The sequence below is a fragment of the Gouania willdenowi genome, chromosome 6, assembly GCF_900634775.1.
Source record: "Gouania willdenowi chromosome 6, fGouWil2.1, whole genome shotgun sequence".
NCBI lineage: Eukaryota > Metazoa > Chordata > Actinopteri > Blenniiformes > Gobiesocidae > Gouania > Gouania willdenowi.
The window spans coordinates 48,711,173-48,729,690 of record NC_041049.1 but is presented as its reverse complement, the minus strand read 5'-3'; the positions used below and the strand labels follow the sequence as shown (position 1 = coordinate 48,729,690).

Below are 18,518 nucleotides of genomic sequence, written 5' to 3'. Positions count from 1 at the left end.
TTGGAGAAATAGATTCTAGATCAGTGGTGAAACAGACTGGTTTGCGCCAATAATTCCAACACACACAGAACCAAACAGTACAATCGAAACTGTAAATCTATGCGTCGACCCAGCTTAATAAATAGGGCCCTATAAAATACGCAGAATCGCGGAAGGAATGCGGAAATGGACAGAATCGACATGAAACTCCATCACCGTGGGGCAAGGAACGTTTTTTTTTTTTTTTTCCTAAATGGGGAAATGTTTCCGGGGACCGCTTATTAGGTGCACCGGCCTCCACCCGAAAGCGTGATCAGCTTTAATCATCTTCCCCTGCTCTGTGTTCGAACTGTTGTGCCTGGCTAACTAAAAACAACAGTCCATGTTGTCCTATTCCAGCTTTTTGTCCGTGCTCCTAGGTACACATTCACAATCAGCAAGCTACCTCACGTATAACAATTTCAGTGGGAACTTCCGGTTTACAAAATAAAAGTCAAACTGATTTTATAGGGCCCTAAATAAACCACATGGGTCCTCAATACTTAATCTAAACCAGTCCATGCTAGTCCCAGTGGAGCATTCTTACCCGGGGTTTCCACTGGATACGTCTCCGCTGTGCGACGGCACAGAGCCGGTATTTCACCGCTGTCCGCCAATTCACACCGGTTGCGTTTTGAGTGCGTTGCCGTGCGCTCCGGTTGAATGACTGTGACGTCACGAGACAGAGCAGTTCTCACGATATTTATATAATCGTGCGAGAACGCGGTTAAAGGTATGTGTTATAAACGCAACAATAAACAGATAAACAGGTCAGTGTTCCTAACGCAGGAGAACAAGAAGGTTGGATTCTCTGGATTTGTCATAGCCACATTTTTTAGCAACAGCCAACAGAGAAGAAATAAAACTGCACCAGTAAAACATGAGCTAAATCAAAGTTGCTGCAGTTTACAGTGTAGTTACAGTATGAGAGGAATCAATATAGTGGATGCGAATTTGTTTTTACACATTATGGCATTTTGGTGATGTATTTACTTGAAATATAATCTAAAGTGTTTTATTTTGAAAAGTAACCCGATATTTTATTGCAGAGTACGTGCTTAATTTCCTGTTTAGCTTCATTTGCTCTGTTCTGATTAATGCGTCGTGCTCCGGTGTCCACCAGAAATAGAAGCCCTGCGTATATCTGGCCGAGGGCACCGGGCTACCGCATCTGGGAAGGAGCAGACACGCACCGCAGCGGACCCGGTGGAAATTAACACAGACTAAAGTGGAATCAGCTCCGGTGACGCGGCGGTGACGTAACGCAGCGGAGCCGCATCCAGTGGAAACTGGGGGTTACCTCAGTGGAGATTTCCCACTGCAGCCTCTGAGGACCAGGTAGGGTGGGATGCAGCTGCCCGCAGCAGTGTCCGTCCTCTGTGTATCCCAGCCGCACTGGGTCCATGCAAAGCACTTGCTGAAAAAACAGCAACATTTAGCAGCACTTCTATCACTGTTGTCTACATGGCATTGATTGAGTCTGCTCTGACATACTGTACCTCCCACAAGTGTCCAATGATGGGAGCATCAGCCCAGGAATGCTCTGCATTCAGTCCCATGGTACCGTTCTTAAAAATGATCAGATTAAAAGACTTATCAAACCACCTGAAAGAAAGCAGGAACCAGCTTCAGTTAATTCTCCTCAGAGCATGAAAGCATCAAGTCATTTATCAGAGCTGGATCTCCACTTCTCACCTGTCGTAGCACTTTCCATGGAGCAAGGACTTAGCGTAGCTGTCCAGAGACTTGACAGGGTTAGCTTCATCAAACCGCTGCTCTGTGTCGTCAAGAGTTACAAAGAACGCAGCCTTCTCGATGGCGTCCAGGGCCTGCTTGTTCTTTCCCCGGCTGAAGTGGAGCTCACGAGCCTTGGCCCACGGCGTCCTACAGCAGAGAAAAGACATGACGGAAAGACTTTGTGTGACTTTTTAATCTTCTTTTAACAATAACATGATGTGAAAACCAGAGGTGTAAAGAGTACTGATGTATCCTACTCAAGTAGAAGTACCGTTACTTGAATAAAATTGTACTGAAGTACAAGTACAAGTAAAAAGTAGCTCAATTGAATAGTACTCAATGTATGAGTTACTAGTTACTTTCACCCCAACGTTTATTTTTGGTAATAAATCTTGCCACGGTTCCCTTGCATACAGTAAACGTCTCATGTATAAACTTTAAAAGGACGAGACCAAATCTACCACAATTGGAAGTGAATTTATTTTCCACAAAGGCATCTGTATAAATTAAAAGGTTTGCCAAAATGTACAATTCTTTTTCAAATAAAATAACACCTATGAATTCAATTCAAAATAAAAAAAATTCTCAGACTCCAAGCATAGCTACATTTATGAACTCTAAAACAGTGCCTTTCGGGTAAATAGGTAGAAACTCAATTCTGAACTGAACAAAGTCGGGCGTTGATGAAAAACAGCCAGACTAAGAACATTTGAATTATTTGATTGTTGTCTGGTCATTTAATTTTTTGTAATTTCACAATCTCGTTTGATTATTTTAAAACAATAATAATTTACGATTGGGTCTAGAAATGTAATGAATTACTTTACTTATTTTAAAACGTACTTAAAGGGGCAGTATTATGAAAAAAAGCACTTTATAATGGTTTTGCTTCAGTGATATACATCTCTTTAGCCTCATTCAAAGGGTCAAAGTTGTAAAAGTTATGTTATTCCACATTTTGTAAAAAGTCAGCTCCAAACGGGCGAGTTGGATTTTTCCACATTGATAATCCTGGCTCCTCCTACCCTATAAGAATGTGAGCTCCTCCCTCACAAACTACCTCACAGCTAAAACAAACACTGCAGTTTAATACAGAATATATATTGTACTTTGTCATATATGTAAAGCTACTTACACAAAATGTGTTTCTGCTTATAACCCCTCCCTCTGGTGCAGTGGGCAGCAATGTTGTAGCACCCGGAGCAATTTCATTTTTAGTACCCATTACATCGCCTTTGACTTGGTCTGATGCGTTTGTGACACAATGTGACGCAGCGGTTGCCAAAACAAATGATTATTACCTTAAATGCACTGTTCCTATAGTTAATAGAGATGAGGAGGAGAAGAAAGTGACTTAGCAGCTTAACACTCCAGTGAGTGTTTGAAGCAGCTGAATGATTCTGTTGCTGCTCCTGTGATAAACACACAGCCTGAATCACTGACACGGACTCACAATCACAACAGCCGCTTAAATATCCATGTGTTTTACTGTAATGTGCAGTTCTTTGGCTGAAAAGCAACAACAGTGTGTGAATAGCAAAAGAAAATCACTTAGGTGATCACTGATCTCCCTCGCAAGACTGAGGCATGAAGTCTGCGTCTACAGACACGCCCACACATGAATACGCATGAAAGCCCCAAAACAGCCTGTTTATAAAAGCGTCATGAAATTGACTTTTCAGAGGACTAAAACTCCAAAAAACAGGCGAGTTTGAGAAATAAAAGCTTAAATACTATGTTGTTGGGGCTCTTAGAACAAATGGAAATCAAGTAAAATTACTGATTTAGAAATATACTCAAAAAATTACAAGCGCCCATAAAAGCAACTCAATTACAGTAAAGTGAGTACTTGTAATCCATTACTTTTCCCTCTGGTAAAAACAGTTTTTCCAGAATGAGAAGTGTAGTTCCTAACACACACACCTGTCACCTGCAGTGAGTGCAGCCAGCTTCTCCTCCCCAGGCTGTGGCTCAGACTCATCGGCCAGAATTCTCTCCATCTGCTGCTCGATCTCCCGCGGCAGCAGCAGGCGGCCGTCATAAAACATCCACACCTTGTAGAAACGGCCTTTGTGGTACACGACGATGTGTTTACTCTCGTTCATGTGCTGGAGGGTGTCTGCGAGGAACGAGTGATGGTGAGGAGAGAGAGAAAAAAGAAAGAGGGAAAACAGAAAGATAGTCGGAGAAGGTTTCTGTTTGCCACTTCTGGAAAAAAAGAAGTTAACGTGGTTTGACAAATTCTAGCGTTGTTTTTTGAGACCCAAAATTTTTCCACTTGAATGTTTGTGAAGGCTTGGATGATATTAGATAATTTCACTACTAAGAACAAGTGAAATTACGTGATAAACAGTTATTTAGAAGCCACACATTGTGGAAGTTAAGCCCATAATTGCACATTTTTTCATGATGGAAAGATTTCAGTTTAGAAGCGTGGAATGGGAGATGATGGTGGTGAAATGAAAAGAGGAACAGGGAAGTGGTCGGTGTTTGTTTGAACAGTAACGATGAGCACAAATGGAAGTTAAAAGTCAATTTAAAACCTTTTTTTTTGTAGCTCGTCTTCCACAAAAGAAGGAAAGTTCAAACAAACACTTTCACAGAGAATGAAAAAGGAGGAGGAAATGGGAATGATTGAAAACTACACGAGATGGAAAACCAGGCTCACACATCCACTGATTACACACTGCACTGAGAGCTACGCTTCAAAAAACTATCTACATTAGTCAAAATAAATGGGGCCTAAATTGAATGATTTTCCAGGATTTTAAATCTTACACAAAGCATCTCAACTCATCAAACTAATACACCTTAAACAGTAATAAGTAAAAGAATACAGCCTTTAAGAAAACAGAAGAAACTAAATGCAAGCATTTAGATATGCAACTTTTCCCCCCAAAAAAAAAACATTTTTCTAACAAGACTGTTGCAATACAATCAATTATCCCTCAACTTATAATATAACTGCTGAACAGTCCCTCACCATCACAGCATGATACTTGGAAACTACTGGTAATCTTTGTAAGCTTTTGTATCCACTTTTATTCTACATTAGCCAATCACAGTGATCAATGTGCTTCACCTGCATCTGTGAAACATCATCTTCTTAAAGAAAATCCTGAAAGATAATTACACAATGCTGACGCTGTCGTCATTCACAGGAAGTCGTCACTGTGCACGTTTACAGGCTTTACTCACACCTCACACTGTCAGGCCTTCCAAACTCTCACAATCAACATTTCCATGGCATGCAAATTAGTCCTCAGATGTGCACGGACCAGCACGCATGCATTAGGCTCATGGAATTTCATTGTTGTCTTCTTCTGACAGGTGGACAAACATCCCAAGGAGAAGTAGAGAGGGAGTAGTGTGGAGGAGGCGGCACCGCTACAGACTCTACCTGTTTCTACACCTGGAACACGAGTGGTGTTGAACATACGCTCGTATTGGGCTGAGCACATGGGGATAGTGTGTAGGAGCATGAGCTGAAAAGCAAAAGGGGAGAGTCAAACACACAGATGATACTAAATTCACTAAAAATCCCAAGAGAGCGACAATGGCAGCAGTGGCAGCAGCAGCAGCAAGCAGACACATCTACAGGGACAGGAGCGTGGATGAAGATGAGGAAGAGGGATGACGATTGGGTTTGAGAAGCAATCTAAAAAAGGAGCAGGAGGGACCTTAAAAGACCGCTGGAAAGGGAAGGGTGAGATGAAAACCAGTGGCCTCCCATCTCAGTAGCACCAGCAGAGCCCCGACACGTCACTGTTAACAACTACCACTGCTACTTTCTTTTAACGTGTTTATCTCCAGAAACGCTACACAAAACTAGTCTGCTTCAGGGCTGTGCTGTGCAGACTGATCACAGGGGTCAGGGGTTTCCAATAGCAGCTGTTGCTGTGGCAACAATCAGAGGGCACGGCGGAGATGATGTGCCCTCCACTTACCTGTCTCCAAACCAGGGAGGCGGGAGGTGTTAAACATTCGCTCCCACTGAGCCGAGCACAGAGGGACCTTGTTCGCCAGCAAGTAAACCTAACGCAGCGTCCGACACGGCGCAGGGACAAAAACGTAAGAACAGACACAACTGGAGGTGAGAGTGAAACAGGGCGAGCACATGCATGCATTGGAGTCTATACAAAGGCATTCAACATGGCTGCTGTAGAAATCAACTGTGCCTCGGGGTTGTGCAAACAGAACAGTTTGCACGAGAGCGTCATGCAGCTTAAGAAACAAAATAAAAAAGAGAAATGCAGAAGATGTGAAATCTAAACTATTTGGGATCGTAAGATGTCTTCTAGAATCTAAGATTTTTTTTAACAATTTAGCCCATTTTTGCTTATTTCTACCCTTTTTTCCTGCAACTACACCAAACTTGTCATATTTGAACTTTTTTCACACTATGTTTTTGCTCCTTTTAATGCATTTTTGCTACATTATTCCCCTTCCTGCTACTTCTCCATCAAATTTCAATGCCTTTTCTACAAAATTATTCCACTTTCAAGACATTTTCAGCACTTATAAACCCTTTCTACAAGTTTTCTCACCTAATGTTTGCAAATGTCAATTTAACCACATTCACGATTTGTCATGCCCAATATTTGCCAGGTTAAACTAATTGCTTCAATATTGACCCTTTTTACCACTTTTTCCTGTCTGTTTTTGACAACTCTACTTTGCAACTTTTACCCAATTTCTGTGATTTTTAAAATCCCATTTCATAACCTTTTCCACCTTTTTTGGTCACTTTTAAACCATTTTATTTCTGATTAAAACATCTTTAAGATGACTATATAATATGGATCAAATAATAATAAACTTCCTGGATAACAGTGGATAATATTCAGATAAATAAATAAATGTGGTTATCACAGATTCATAGAACAATGGACCATCATTTTGCTGACTTTATGGATGGGCCGCAAAAATCTCTCCCCTTTATCCTCCCTTATAGATGGTCCTGTCTCCACATGACTGTTCTTCAATGTTCATGTCTGTGTTCAACCACCTTCAGGTACAGTGGGGGTCCCTGGTCTCTGGCACTTTTATTTTGGGGGTCGCGTGCTGAGAAGTTTGAGAACCACTGGGTTAAATCACCAGCGTTCAGTCGACTTAATGTTCTTTTTTTAAATAATAAACCCTGCTAATTTACAGTTAGTGGAGCAAAGCCAAAAAGACCTTGTAGGACGGTCAAAGCCAGCAACAGATATCCATGAGAAACATTGAGTACATCAGCAATTATTGGTGAGAATGCAAACAAGAACACGATGTGAACGATAAGGCGGTATCAACAAAAACAAAACAAGCCAAGATAACATCTTCTAATCAGTAATGATGAGAAAGTTAAACATTTACTTTGGACGGATGATCAAACAAAAATGAAACTGTTATCATGGTCAGCAATACAAAAGCAGTAAAAGCTTGATATGCAGAGACACAGTACTCACTGGTTTGATCTGAGCTCTGTCCAGTTTTCTTCTGTACAGCATGATGGCGTGGATAGCATTACCTGCCCTGGCAGCTTGGACGGAAGTGGGAAAAACATACAGGAAGTCCTAGCAGAAGTGAAAACAGATAAGTGTCTTTATTAAAATTTTGCACTGAAAAAGTTTTAAAACCGAGCTAATTTCTTAATATAACTTAATGTATGCAGAAGTTTCAGATTTAACAGAAAGTTGTACAAACATCAACCTAATTTCCCCCATTTGATTCCGAATAATGAAGTCTTGACTCAATTACAAACTGATTTTTGATTAATGATTATTGCTATTGATCTTCCATCTAACATCAGTCAGAGGACTCGCCTGGTTTGTATTACAGCTTGAAAAATGTAATAAATCAATCTTTGGAAATTTAAGAAATGTTTAATATTTATCTATTATAAAACAGGGTCTATTCGATTTTACTCCCCACAATCCTCACCAGCCATAGATAGGCCAACATACGACACACCACTAGATAAGAGGACACTGAAGCCTTATTGTGCCACCTACTGTGTCCTAACATTAAGAATAATCATTTACATGGTTTAAGAAGTTGAAGGACACCATCGGTATGTTGGCATGCTTTTATAGTAGAACAATAACAGCAATAACACATCTTTGGCACAAAAGACTAAAATCGACCTCTGATGGCCCGCTACTGTACGCCACAGCACAGAACATTACTGAGATATAGGGATGTATCGATTCACTCAACTCCCGATACGATTCTCCCATGATTTATTTTACAAAATGGGACTGACAACAAATGACTGAAAAATATTCCTTTATTTTTTTGGGGGAAAAAAATACTGTACTATTTTCCTTTTATTTTTCATTGTTAAAAGAATCCCTTGATAAACAATTCAAAACAATGCAATTTAACTAAAAATAAATCGTGAATGAAATAAATAAAGGAATAATACAAATGAAGAAGAAACCTATTAATTTAAATTCTGGTTCTATAGTAAACAACACAAAACTGCATGATAGTTCTTTTTCTTTCTAAAAGTGCAACTGAAAATGTATTATGTGCCTTAGCAATTGGACTGGGTTACCAGAGGGCGCTGGTAACCCAGTGTTCGGTTGGGATGCAGCTATTCTGTGCAGTGAAGAAGAGATGCTATGCCAGCAGACAGAGCTAATAGAAAAATGTGACTTTTACAGATATTCACACAATATTACAGATATTCTTTCGGTGCTAAAGGGGTAAAGAATCATTTATGAACATGTTTAAGAGTAGAAAGTGGCCAGAAAGAAAGTAATAGCAGATTCCGCCCGCCACCTCAGCATTTGGACGAGAGAAGGATAAATAAAAAAAAAGTACTGTGATTCAATTTTCAGAAAATCAATGTGAACCGTGATACCTATGAATCGATTTTTAACTGCCTTACAATTAATCGGTACATCCCTACTGAGATATAAAACATTAAAAACCTAACAATAAAAATGTTTTAAGGTTAGAGTAAAAATTTGGAGCTTTGGAGAAAGTTGAATATTGCTTTGTTTGGTAGATCTCAGAGCATCAAACACCATCATCGCTGCCTTACCATGGCATAATAGTTGCTGTTGACCATGATGGGTCCACGGCCTCTGAGGTAAATATATTCTTCCCACCAGTCACTGACCTTCATCAAAGAGAGCAGATGGAGATCATTCACAAGCTGAAGCTACTTCACAGACAAAAACAAAAGTCATTCAATCGACTCACATAGTTCGAAGCCCACCAGGACTTGAGTTTGAGGTACCACTGCAGCCTGGGTCCCAGATTCTTCTCAAAGTCTTCGGCCAAGCCTTTCATGCGTTCGTACTGCTCGTCCTCCATCAGTGGGCGCACCGACTCCAGATACTGGAATGACAGAATGAGAAAAAGGAAATGGTCAAACACACACTGAGCATAGTGTGGAGGTTAGTGAAGCATCACTGCTCAAGGTTACACAAAACAATTTCAGTCCATCCAGCTTTTGATTACCATTCCTACACAGGAATTGACATTCTCCTTTTTAATTTGGTATATTAAATGTTAAAAGTTTTGATAATGGGATACAAAAAAAAAAAAAAAACTGAGACTTTACCCTACTGCAGGTGTCCCTGACAGAAGGCACAGGTAGCCGAGGCAGGGAATTCTGGAAACTGTAGAGCATTGGCTTCCGACCAGAGAACACCTTCACTAGTAACTGGACAAGCAAACAGAATTTTTAAAAACCTTGATAGGAAACCAACTTTTAGACAATGAATCAGATTAAAAGAAAGATGCAAATTAAATTAGAGATTAAAGCAGATGTATGACCTATTGTTTATACTAAACATATCTCACAACACCTTCAGAGCGTATGTTATAGGTAGGAATGGGATGCAACTAACTAGAGTTCCAAAGGGGAGGAACATTTCCGGTAAACTCCCATGGAAACTGAAGGTCAGGAATATTCAAAAATATAAACATTGCATGGGATTTATTTATTAAAAAAAAAACAAAAAAACAACAAAAAAAAAAAAACAAGATGGGAGTAAGTTAAATAACTGACATTTTAGATGTTTAAATATATTTCCGAAACAAAGGCCAACATTCTATTTTGAAAATGTCCCAATAATTCCTGTGGAAAGTTTCCAACTTTGAAAATTCCTGGAATTTTGCAACCTTAGTTGAGATGTTTTGTACTATTTTAAATGGATGGTAATATTTATGTTTGAATGTGATAGTTAAAATTACTCCCAATTTCCAGTTAATTCCAATCAACAATTGATGTAACATTGAAATTTTTGAGTATTCTCAAAATTCCTGAGCTTAAGTTCCTGTGGAAGTGTATAAATCATCATAAGCGAAATGCATGTGATGTGAAGCTTACCTGTATATATGCTAATATAAAAATGTTTATGTTCTCAGGTTAGTGCTGTAATAACTTTATAACTGTACTGTAGGGCAAAAAGTATTTAGTCAGCCACCAATTGTGCAAGTTCTCCCTCTTAAAAAGATGAGACAGGCCTGTAATTTTCATCATAGGTATACCTCAACTACAAGAGACAAAATGAGAAGAAAAAAATCCAGAAAATCACATTGTAGGATTTTTAATGAATTAATTGGTAAATTCCTCTGTAAAATAAGTATTTGGTCACCTACAAACAAGCAAGATTTCTGGCTCACACAGACCTGTAACTTCTCCTTTAAGAGGCTCCTCTGTCCTCCACTCATTACCTGCATTAATGGCACCTGTTTGAACTCATTATTAGTATAAGATACACCTGTCCACAACCTCAACAATCACACTCAAAACTCCACTATGGCCAAGACCAAAGAGCTGTCAAAGGACACCAGAAACAAAATTGTAGACTTGCACCAGGCTGGGAAGACTGAATCTGCAATAGGTAAGCAGCTTGGTGTGAAGAAATCAACAATGGGAGCAATTACTAGAAAATGGAAGACATACAAGACCACTGATAATCTCCCTCGATCTGGGGCTCCACTCAAGATCTCACCTCGTGGGGTCAAAATGATCACAAGAACGGTGAGCAAAAACCCCAGAACCACACGGGGGACCTAGTGAATGACCTGCAGAGAGCTGGGTCCAAAGTAACAAAGGTTACCATCAGTAACACACTACGCCGCCAGGGACTCAAATCCTGCAGTGCCAGACATGTCCCCCTGCTTAAGCCAGTACATGTCCAGGCCCGTCTGAAGTTTGCTAGAGAGCATTTGGATGATCCAGAAGAGGATTGGGCAAATGACATATGGTCAGATGAAACCAAAATAGAACTTTTTGGTAAAAACTCGTCGTGTTTGGAGGAGAAAGAATGCCGAGTTGCATCCAAAGAACAATACCTACTGCAAAGCATGGGGGTGGCAACATCATGCTTTGGGGCCGTTTCTCTGCAAAGGGACCAGGGCAACTGATCTGTGTAAAGGAAAGAATGAATGGGGCCATGTATTGTGAGATTTTGAGTGAAAACCTCCTTCCATCAGCAAGGGCATTGAAGATGAAACGTGGCTAGCTTTCAGCACGACAATGATCCCAAACACACCACCCGGGCAACAAAGGAGTGGCTTCGTAAGAAGCATTTCAAGGTCCCTGGAGTGGCCTAGCCAGTCTCCAGATCTCAACACATAGAAAATCTTTGGAGGGAGTTGAAAGTCCGTGTTGCCCAGCGGCAGCCCCAAACATTACAGCTCTAGAGGAGATCTGCATGGAGGAATGGGCCAAAATACCAGCAACAGTGTCTGAAAACCTTGTGAAGACTTACAGAAAACGTTTGACCTCTGTCAAAAAAGGGTACTTTACGAAGTAGGGATGTAACGATTCACTCAACTCCCGATACGATTCAATTCACGATACTGGGCTCACGATATGATTCTCTCACGATTTATTTTACAAAATGGGACTGTAGTCAAATGATGACTGAAAAATATTCCTTTATTTTTTTTGGGAAAAAAACTAGAAAATACTGTACTATTTTCCTTTTGTTTTTCATTGTCAAAAGAATCCCTTGATAAACTATTCAAAACAATGCAATTTAACTCAAAATAAATCTTGAATGAAATAAATAAAGGAATAATACAAATGAAGAAGAAGCCTATTAATTTCAATTCTGTTTCTATAGTAAACAATGCAAAACTGCATCATAGTTCTTTTTCTTTTTAAAAGTGCAACTGAAAATGTATTTTGTGCCTAACAATTGGACATAAAAAAAAAAAACCATCATTGCACTGATTTACGGCAGATATTTGTTGGTACCAGCAGAGGGTGCTGGTAACCCAGTGTTCGGTTGGCATGCAGAAATTCTTGCAGTGAAGAAGAAATGCTATGCTAGCAGACAGACCTAATAGAAAAACAGGACTTTTACAGATATTCACGTAATATTACAGATATTCTTTCGGTGCTAAAGGGGTAAGGAATCATTTATTAACATGTATAAGTAGAAGGCGGCTAGAAAGAAAGTAGTAGCAGATTTCGCCCACCGTGTTCACTTCTGGACAAGAGAAGGGCTAAATATATAGCCCTCTGCTGTTTGAAAATTGAATCGCAGTACTTTTTTGAAAGTATCGATGTCAATCGTGATACCTATGAATCGATTTTTAACTGCCTCACAATTAATCGTTACATCCCTATTACAAAGTATTGAGATTAACTTTTGTTATTGACCAAATACTTATTTTCCATCATAATTTGCAAATAAATTCATTAAAAATCCTACAATTTGATTTTCTGGATTTTTTCTTCTCATTTTGTCTCTCATAGTTGAGGTATACCTATGATGAAAATTACAGGCCTCTCATCTTTTAAGTGGGAGAACTTGCACAATTGGTGGCTGACTAAATACTTTTTTGCCCCACTGTATATTTAGAAATAAATATTTTTGTATGAATGTCCTAAACATTTCAAGTCCCAGTAAAGCAAAAATAAATTTGTGTTATGAATTTGTCACACCACAGAAACATGCGTCATTGACCACTGAGCCAAATTTGAAAGATGAAAAAATCAGGTCTCAAAATCATAAAAACACAAGCACTTTTCTCTGCTCTGAGACGCTGGGGGCGTGTCAGTTAGAGGTGCTGGAACCACACCCATGGGCAGAAAGGGTGCCGCCTCCGTCTATTAACCCTACTAGTACAGTGCCCGTTGGAGGTATGTTTTCATGTGGGAGCATAAGGGGTATATTTGCGGGTGCAATTTTCCTGGTTTAATTCTATGGGACATGTGCATGATAAATGCGTCTGTTGTTTTGTTTACTCACTTTTATATTTTTGGTTTGGTGTATTTTTCTGTAATGTATGTTTTTTGGAGTCATTATGTGTATTTTTGTATAAATATTTAGTTTTGTGTGTTTTGAGTCATTTTCATATGTTTGTTGTTGTTTGGTGTATTTTTCTCGGTAATGTACGTTTTTTTGGAGTAATTTTGTGTGTTTTTGGAGCCTTTTTGTATATTTTTGTGCATTTCTGTTGTCATTTTGTGTACTTTTTGCATAAATATTCTTTAGTTTTTTGTTTTATTTTATTCATTTAGTATATTTTCACTATAAAATACTGTGTGTGTACATCCATCTACTCCGTGGACGCACATCAGCCATGTATGCGTCTACATCCATCTACTCCGTGCACGCGCATCAGCCGTGTGTGCTTACATTGTAGCTGCTAGCATCTTTCTGAGCACATAGAATAATATAAAAACAAACTCACCGTTGCGCAGAACAAACAATAATCATAGTGGACCCATCCGCTCACAAAAACGTTACATTCCTCTGTCTGAAGAAGCAAATGTTTGTGATATAATCGGCTAACGACCGTCAGCACAGCCACTGCCCAGTCATGGAGACGAAGGAAAAGTGACGTCTCTGACCCGAGATTTAAAGGAATTTTGGAAGCACGGGAATAATATTGAATAACCATGAAATATTAACTTAAATGACTTTTAGCGGTACAAAAACTGTTTTTAATATTGACCTTTTTTTATTTATTTATTTTTAACCCAAACTGCAACACGGTGATGTCGTGAACCCGGAACCGGAAGGAGCGCGCTCAATACCGTGCTCTTACCGAGAGAGCCGTTATTATAAAATTAACGCTTTGAACATTTTGCTACACCAAATTACTCCGATCGAAACCATCTTCCTCTCTCTCACTCGTGTGTTTGCAGTCTGTGTCTGCTTGGCTGTGTGCGCAGCGATTGGCTCTGGCTGCACACGTGACTCTTGCTCGGGTGAGGAGCTGTGCAGTGAAATAGATATAGATGGTGCGCGAGCCCCCTTCACATTCTGAGGTCAAAAGCTACCGTCCAGAAGTGAAATAAAATTAAAATAAACATTTTGAAATGACCAAATTACTTCAAAATAACAGATACACACACCCGGGGTATTTGGAACCCATTGACCAAGTTTCAGGTTGAACTCGCACCGTGTCGGGGAGATATCTGACACACACATACACACACACACACACACGCACGCACGCACGCACGCTTTTTAGTTTGATGGGAGTGTACTGTTTATATGGAGAAAATGTGAAAGCGGCTCCATTGTCGATAGTGCTTCCAAAAGTGTTCAGATTGGGCCAAACGACATATCATGCGGAAAGGTCTGCTGTGCCCGAGTCCGAATATGTGCATCCGTCTCGGGTAGATTCAAAACTGCGCCCACTAGAGGCGAAAAACAAAATCACGGTGTATAAAATCGCTCATTTAATGGAAAATGTGGCACCAGCAGACGCCTTTTATTCCTGAGTCTGAATATGTTTATGACCTATTTAATGTGTTTAGAAGACACTCTAAAAGTGAAATTCTTCTCATTTCCAGTGTGAATTTTTGTTTTTAAAATAAAAGCAGTATATTCCATGTTATGTGAATCAAAGCATTATTTTTGTGTATGTTTGTAGTCGTGTGTTTACGGAGAACATTTTTGTATTTTTGTTTTCCTTGGCGCATTAGTCTGGAGCACTCGGAGGACTGATCATTGGTTCATGGCTCAACTTGTCTGGGACACTTGGATGGACTATCCTGCTATCATATTCTGTTTGCCCTACTATTCACTAACCCCAACCAGTCAAAGCAGATGGCTGACACCTCTGAACCTGGTTCTGCTGGAGATTTCTTCCTATCAAAAAACGGGAGTTTTTTTCTTCCCACTGTCACTAAATGCTTGTTAATGTGGATCTTGTTGGGTTCTTTATTACTATAGACTTCATATTTTGTTCAGCGACTTGAGATGACTTTGTTGTATTTTGCACTATATAAATAAAGTAATTTAGTGTGTAAGTCATGTTGTGTATTTTTGTGTGTTTTTGGAGTCACTTTATGCTTTAGGGGCTGCATGTGTGACGTGGTAAACTCATCTGCACAGTTCTTTGTCAATTTGAAAGTGAAGAGAGGCAGTTGGAAATGACACAGGAAACACAATATCAAAATGATTTGAATCTGAAAAATGAAAAAAAAAAAAAAAAAAAGCTGTTTTTCTCACCATCCACCCACGGGTGGTCCAGGGCACGGAGCCGTGGCGTGCGTGCATCCAGCCATGCCACGACAGCAAACTCTTCAGGACGTTCCTCATGATCATGATTATGGTGACCCACAGGCCCGTCCCCACCAACACTCCCCCAACAATCCTCTGGCTGTCTGTGGACATGTATCGGCTACAGACACAAAGCAATTCACATTAACACCATTTAAATTAGTATGACACCATTGTATTCTGGTTCATCTCTTTGCAACATTATTGGCTTCACCTGACTGGTACATGTTGGCTCAACTTTGTAATTAAACCAAGAGACGGATCCAGTTGTCTGAATTTATTGTAGGACATGTAGGACACAACCACGACCATGAAGCCACCTGGACTGCCCGGGTACACTCCAGTCATCACCCCATTCTGCAGAAATGGAGGAGGAAAACCATCACATACATAACTTTGGTCATTACAAAGTGCAGGCAGTTCTGAAGGAAACCCAACATGAGTGTTGGCAGCATCCACACACAGGTGTGTGTGTGTGTGTGTGTGTGTGTGTGTGTGTGTGTGTGTGTGTGTGTGTGTACAGACCGTAAGGCCAAAGGCTAGGACACCAAGAACTGACAGAGAGTTACGGTCACAGTTTATAAGAGGGGGCTACGCTGCACTATGAGCGAGATAAGGAAAGAACACATTTAATTTAGGTCATTATACATGAAATATATATATATTTATATTTATTCTAATTAAGTGACCAACGGTGTTCAATGGATACAAGAAGACAAGGTAACTGTACAGTAGTCCATTCTTATATTATAAACTATGTTTTACTTTAACTGTTTTGTTGCATGTGGGAGAGTCTGTTTAAAAGTTTGAAGATAAAACTTGGTGGATAAAATAAATAATCATCTTTTTACATCCATTTACTTCTTACTTGCTACAGCAACTCATTGCAAAATGCCTCAAAGTGTTTGAGGTCCTATAGGCTTTAAGCAGGATTTCAATGTGGATTTAAAGATTTAAACTGACAGCAGGGTTGGGGTCAATTATAACTGTAATCTCGTAATTGATAATTAGTTACAATTATGATTTAAAAAATCTGTTGCTGTCGTAATCTTAATTCAGTTGTAAATTAGTTCAGATAATTGACTTTGTAATTGCCATGAAAATTCTATAAAAAAATGTCAATTATAATTTAATGCAAAACTGGGGAACCTTGTTACAGTTCTATGTACAGTTCTACACATATGTAGTTAATTATTAAAATACGTTTCATATCAAGCTTTCCCACATTTTACGATTTTTCATATTTTTTTTTTTTTAAATCTAGGGGTATACTGACACAAAAAAGGTTCTGACGCCCACACCAAAAATATCAAAACCTATATTTTTGTTGATTAGAAAGCCCAACAATGTAACCAATAGAAAAAAATAAATTAGATGATAGATATTTGTTTTTAGTGTATTTTACAGCTGATTTAGTTATCATAAGAGATGCTAACAGAAAGCTAACAAAGGAAGAATAACTTTTATTTGGTTATTTATTTCAGGCTCAGTAATTGTGATTGAACTTTAGTAATTGAGAACTTTCTGTGGATAAAAATATTGTAATTTAATTGCAATTAGAAAAAATGCTGGTCACTACTGTCATGATTGAACTGTAATTGAACATAGATAATTGAAAACGTAATTGCAACTGAGAAATGTAATTGAGCCCAACCCTGACTGACAGCACAGTGATGTAGCTTTTAGCATTTAGGCCTCACAGTCAGAAGGTCCTGGGTTTGATTCCTGGCACAGACCTGTGCATGCACTATTTTATGCATTTGTTTATTTGACAGGGGCCATGCAAAACAAAACTGTATAGCTATAAAGCTAATTTTCATCTGTGCTCCCTGGGCATTAGCTATTAGCATTTTTTTTTTTTTTTTTTTACAAGACTTTCCACAACATTAGAGGCACAAGCTCAGGTGACCCAGGCTAAACTTTCACACTGTGGGGGGGAAAAAGACGGAATAGCTTGACAAAACCTAAGCAAGCCTGGGGAGAACATGTAAAGTCCACACAGAATGACTGTGTCACAAGTAGGAGTATGACGATATCTCGATATGGCGATATATTGCGGTATTTTTTCCGCACGATCGATTATCGATATGCTCCCGCTAAGTATCAAATTTTTTTTTTTTCCAAAACCTTTTCTGCTTTTTCACTAAAATGTGCAGGTAGGTGTTCACAGAAATGTTATCACTGTTTGTTGAAGGAACCAATATGTTGTTTACTGAAATATTGCACTATACTGGTGTCACTGGTAAGAAAGACCCTATTATTTTTTAACAGAAAGCACTATTGAAGATACTTATTTGTTTATATTGGTACGTTGACACTTATTTACAGAAATGTTGCACTAAAATAGTGTTACTGTTTGTATTTTTTCACTTAATTTATCTTCTTCTTGTTATGTCATAGATTATTGCAGATTGATTTCTGACCAATATATCGATAATAGCAGTATAATCATATCTTGAAATAATCGTTATCGTGAGCTTTGTATTGCGTATCATATCGTATCGTGAGGTACTCAGAGATTCCCACCCCAGTCACAAGCCTGGATTCAAACCCAGGACTACATCATTGTATTGACTTGGAGTACTTCTAGTTTAAACAAATGATCACTAATTAAATAATTACAGTTCTGCATGCTTTCACATGTGTTGGTTTGCCATTGGTTAAAGTGAATATATGTGCGAGCCAGCCCAAATTCAACCTTTCGCTGCTGTACATCAAGTCTCTGACTGTGCTGATCTCTACAACAAACACTTTGTACCTTGAAACGAATGAACCTTTTCTTCCAGGAGTGAAGGCCAGAGAGGTAGACCTGACGTAACGCCTCATGGCACAGATGCAGGTCGATGCCATCTGGGGTGACGGTGAACTGAAAGGCCACCGCCTGGTGAGCTTCTGCCATGGTAGCTACGGCTAAGCAGCCTCACTGACCGAGAGAGAAAAAGAAAAGGAATAGGATTTAGAAACATTACTCATGCACTTTGTTTCCCACAGACTGAAATAAGATCTCACTAGTCTGGTTAAAACATCAATCACAAACAATAACATGCAACATAACAAACTAACCCGATTTAACCCACGATCAGAGGGTTAATCACACATAATCCAGCTCTGGAGGTAAAATTGTTAACCAGTGTAAATGAGGACAAGTTGAACACATACGTTTAACAACTAACCCAGCATGAAAAGCAGTGCTGGTACGAATATTTACAGGAAACACATGATGATGTGTCCAAGTGGAACATAAAATGGGATAAAAACAGAAAACAGACAAAATGGACAATAATTAAA

The 18,518-nt window shown here is 39.2% G+C and overlaps 1 protein-coding gene across 2 annotated transcripts in view; it reads right to left on the bottom strand.

Moving 5' to 3' along the window:
• Positions 1-18,518, bottom strand: part of cpt1ab (carnitine palmitoyltransferase 1Ab (liver)) — a 31,140-nt gene that overhangs the window by 5,493 nt on the left and 7,129 nt on the right. Inside the window, exons 2-13 of one of the 2 annotated variants that reach the window (XM_028448356.1) lie at positions 17,989-18,153; positions 15,445-15,587; positions 15,180-15,351; positions 9,311-9,412; positions 8,947-9,084; positions 8,786-8,863; positions 7,203-7,310; positions 5,703-5,790; positions 3,679-3,874; positions 1,714-1,902; positions 1,518-1,623; positions 1,319-1,435 (exon numbers count right to left, since the gene is read on the bottom strand). In XM_028448356.1, coding sequence (XP_028304157.1) covers positions 1,319-1,435; positions 1,518-1,623; positions 1,714-1,902; positions 3,679-3,874; positions 5,703-5,790; positions 7,203-7,310; positions 8,786-8,863; positions 8,947-9,084; positions 9,311-9,412; positions 15,180-15,351; positions 15,445-15,587; positions 17,989-18,129 — 1,578 coding nt within the window. In that variant the 5' untranslated portion in view covers positions 18,130-18,153. Of the gene's footprint in view, positions 1-1,318; positions 1,436-1,517; positions 1,624-1,713; positions 1,903-3,678; positions 3,875-5,155; positions 5,241-5,702; positions 5,791-7,202; positions 7,311-8,785; positions 8,864-8,946; positions 9,085-9,310; positions 9,413-15,179; positions 15,352-15,444; positions 15,588-17,988; positions 18,154-18,518 lie in introns of both variants that reach the window. The other variant, XM_028448355.1, reaches the window with a different exon arrangement.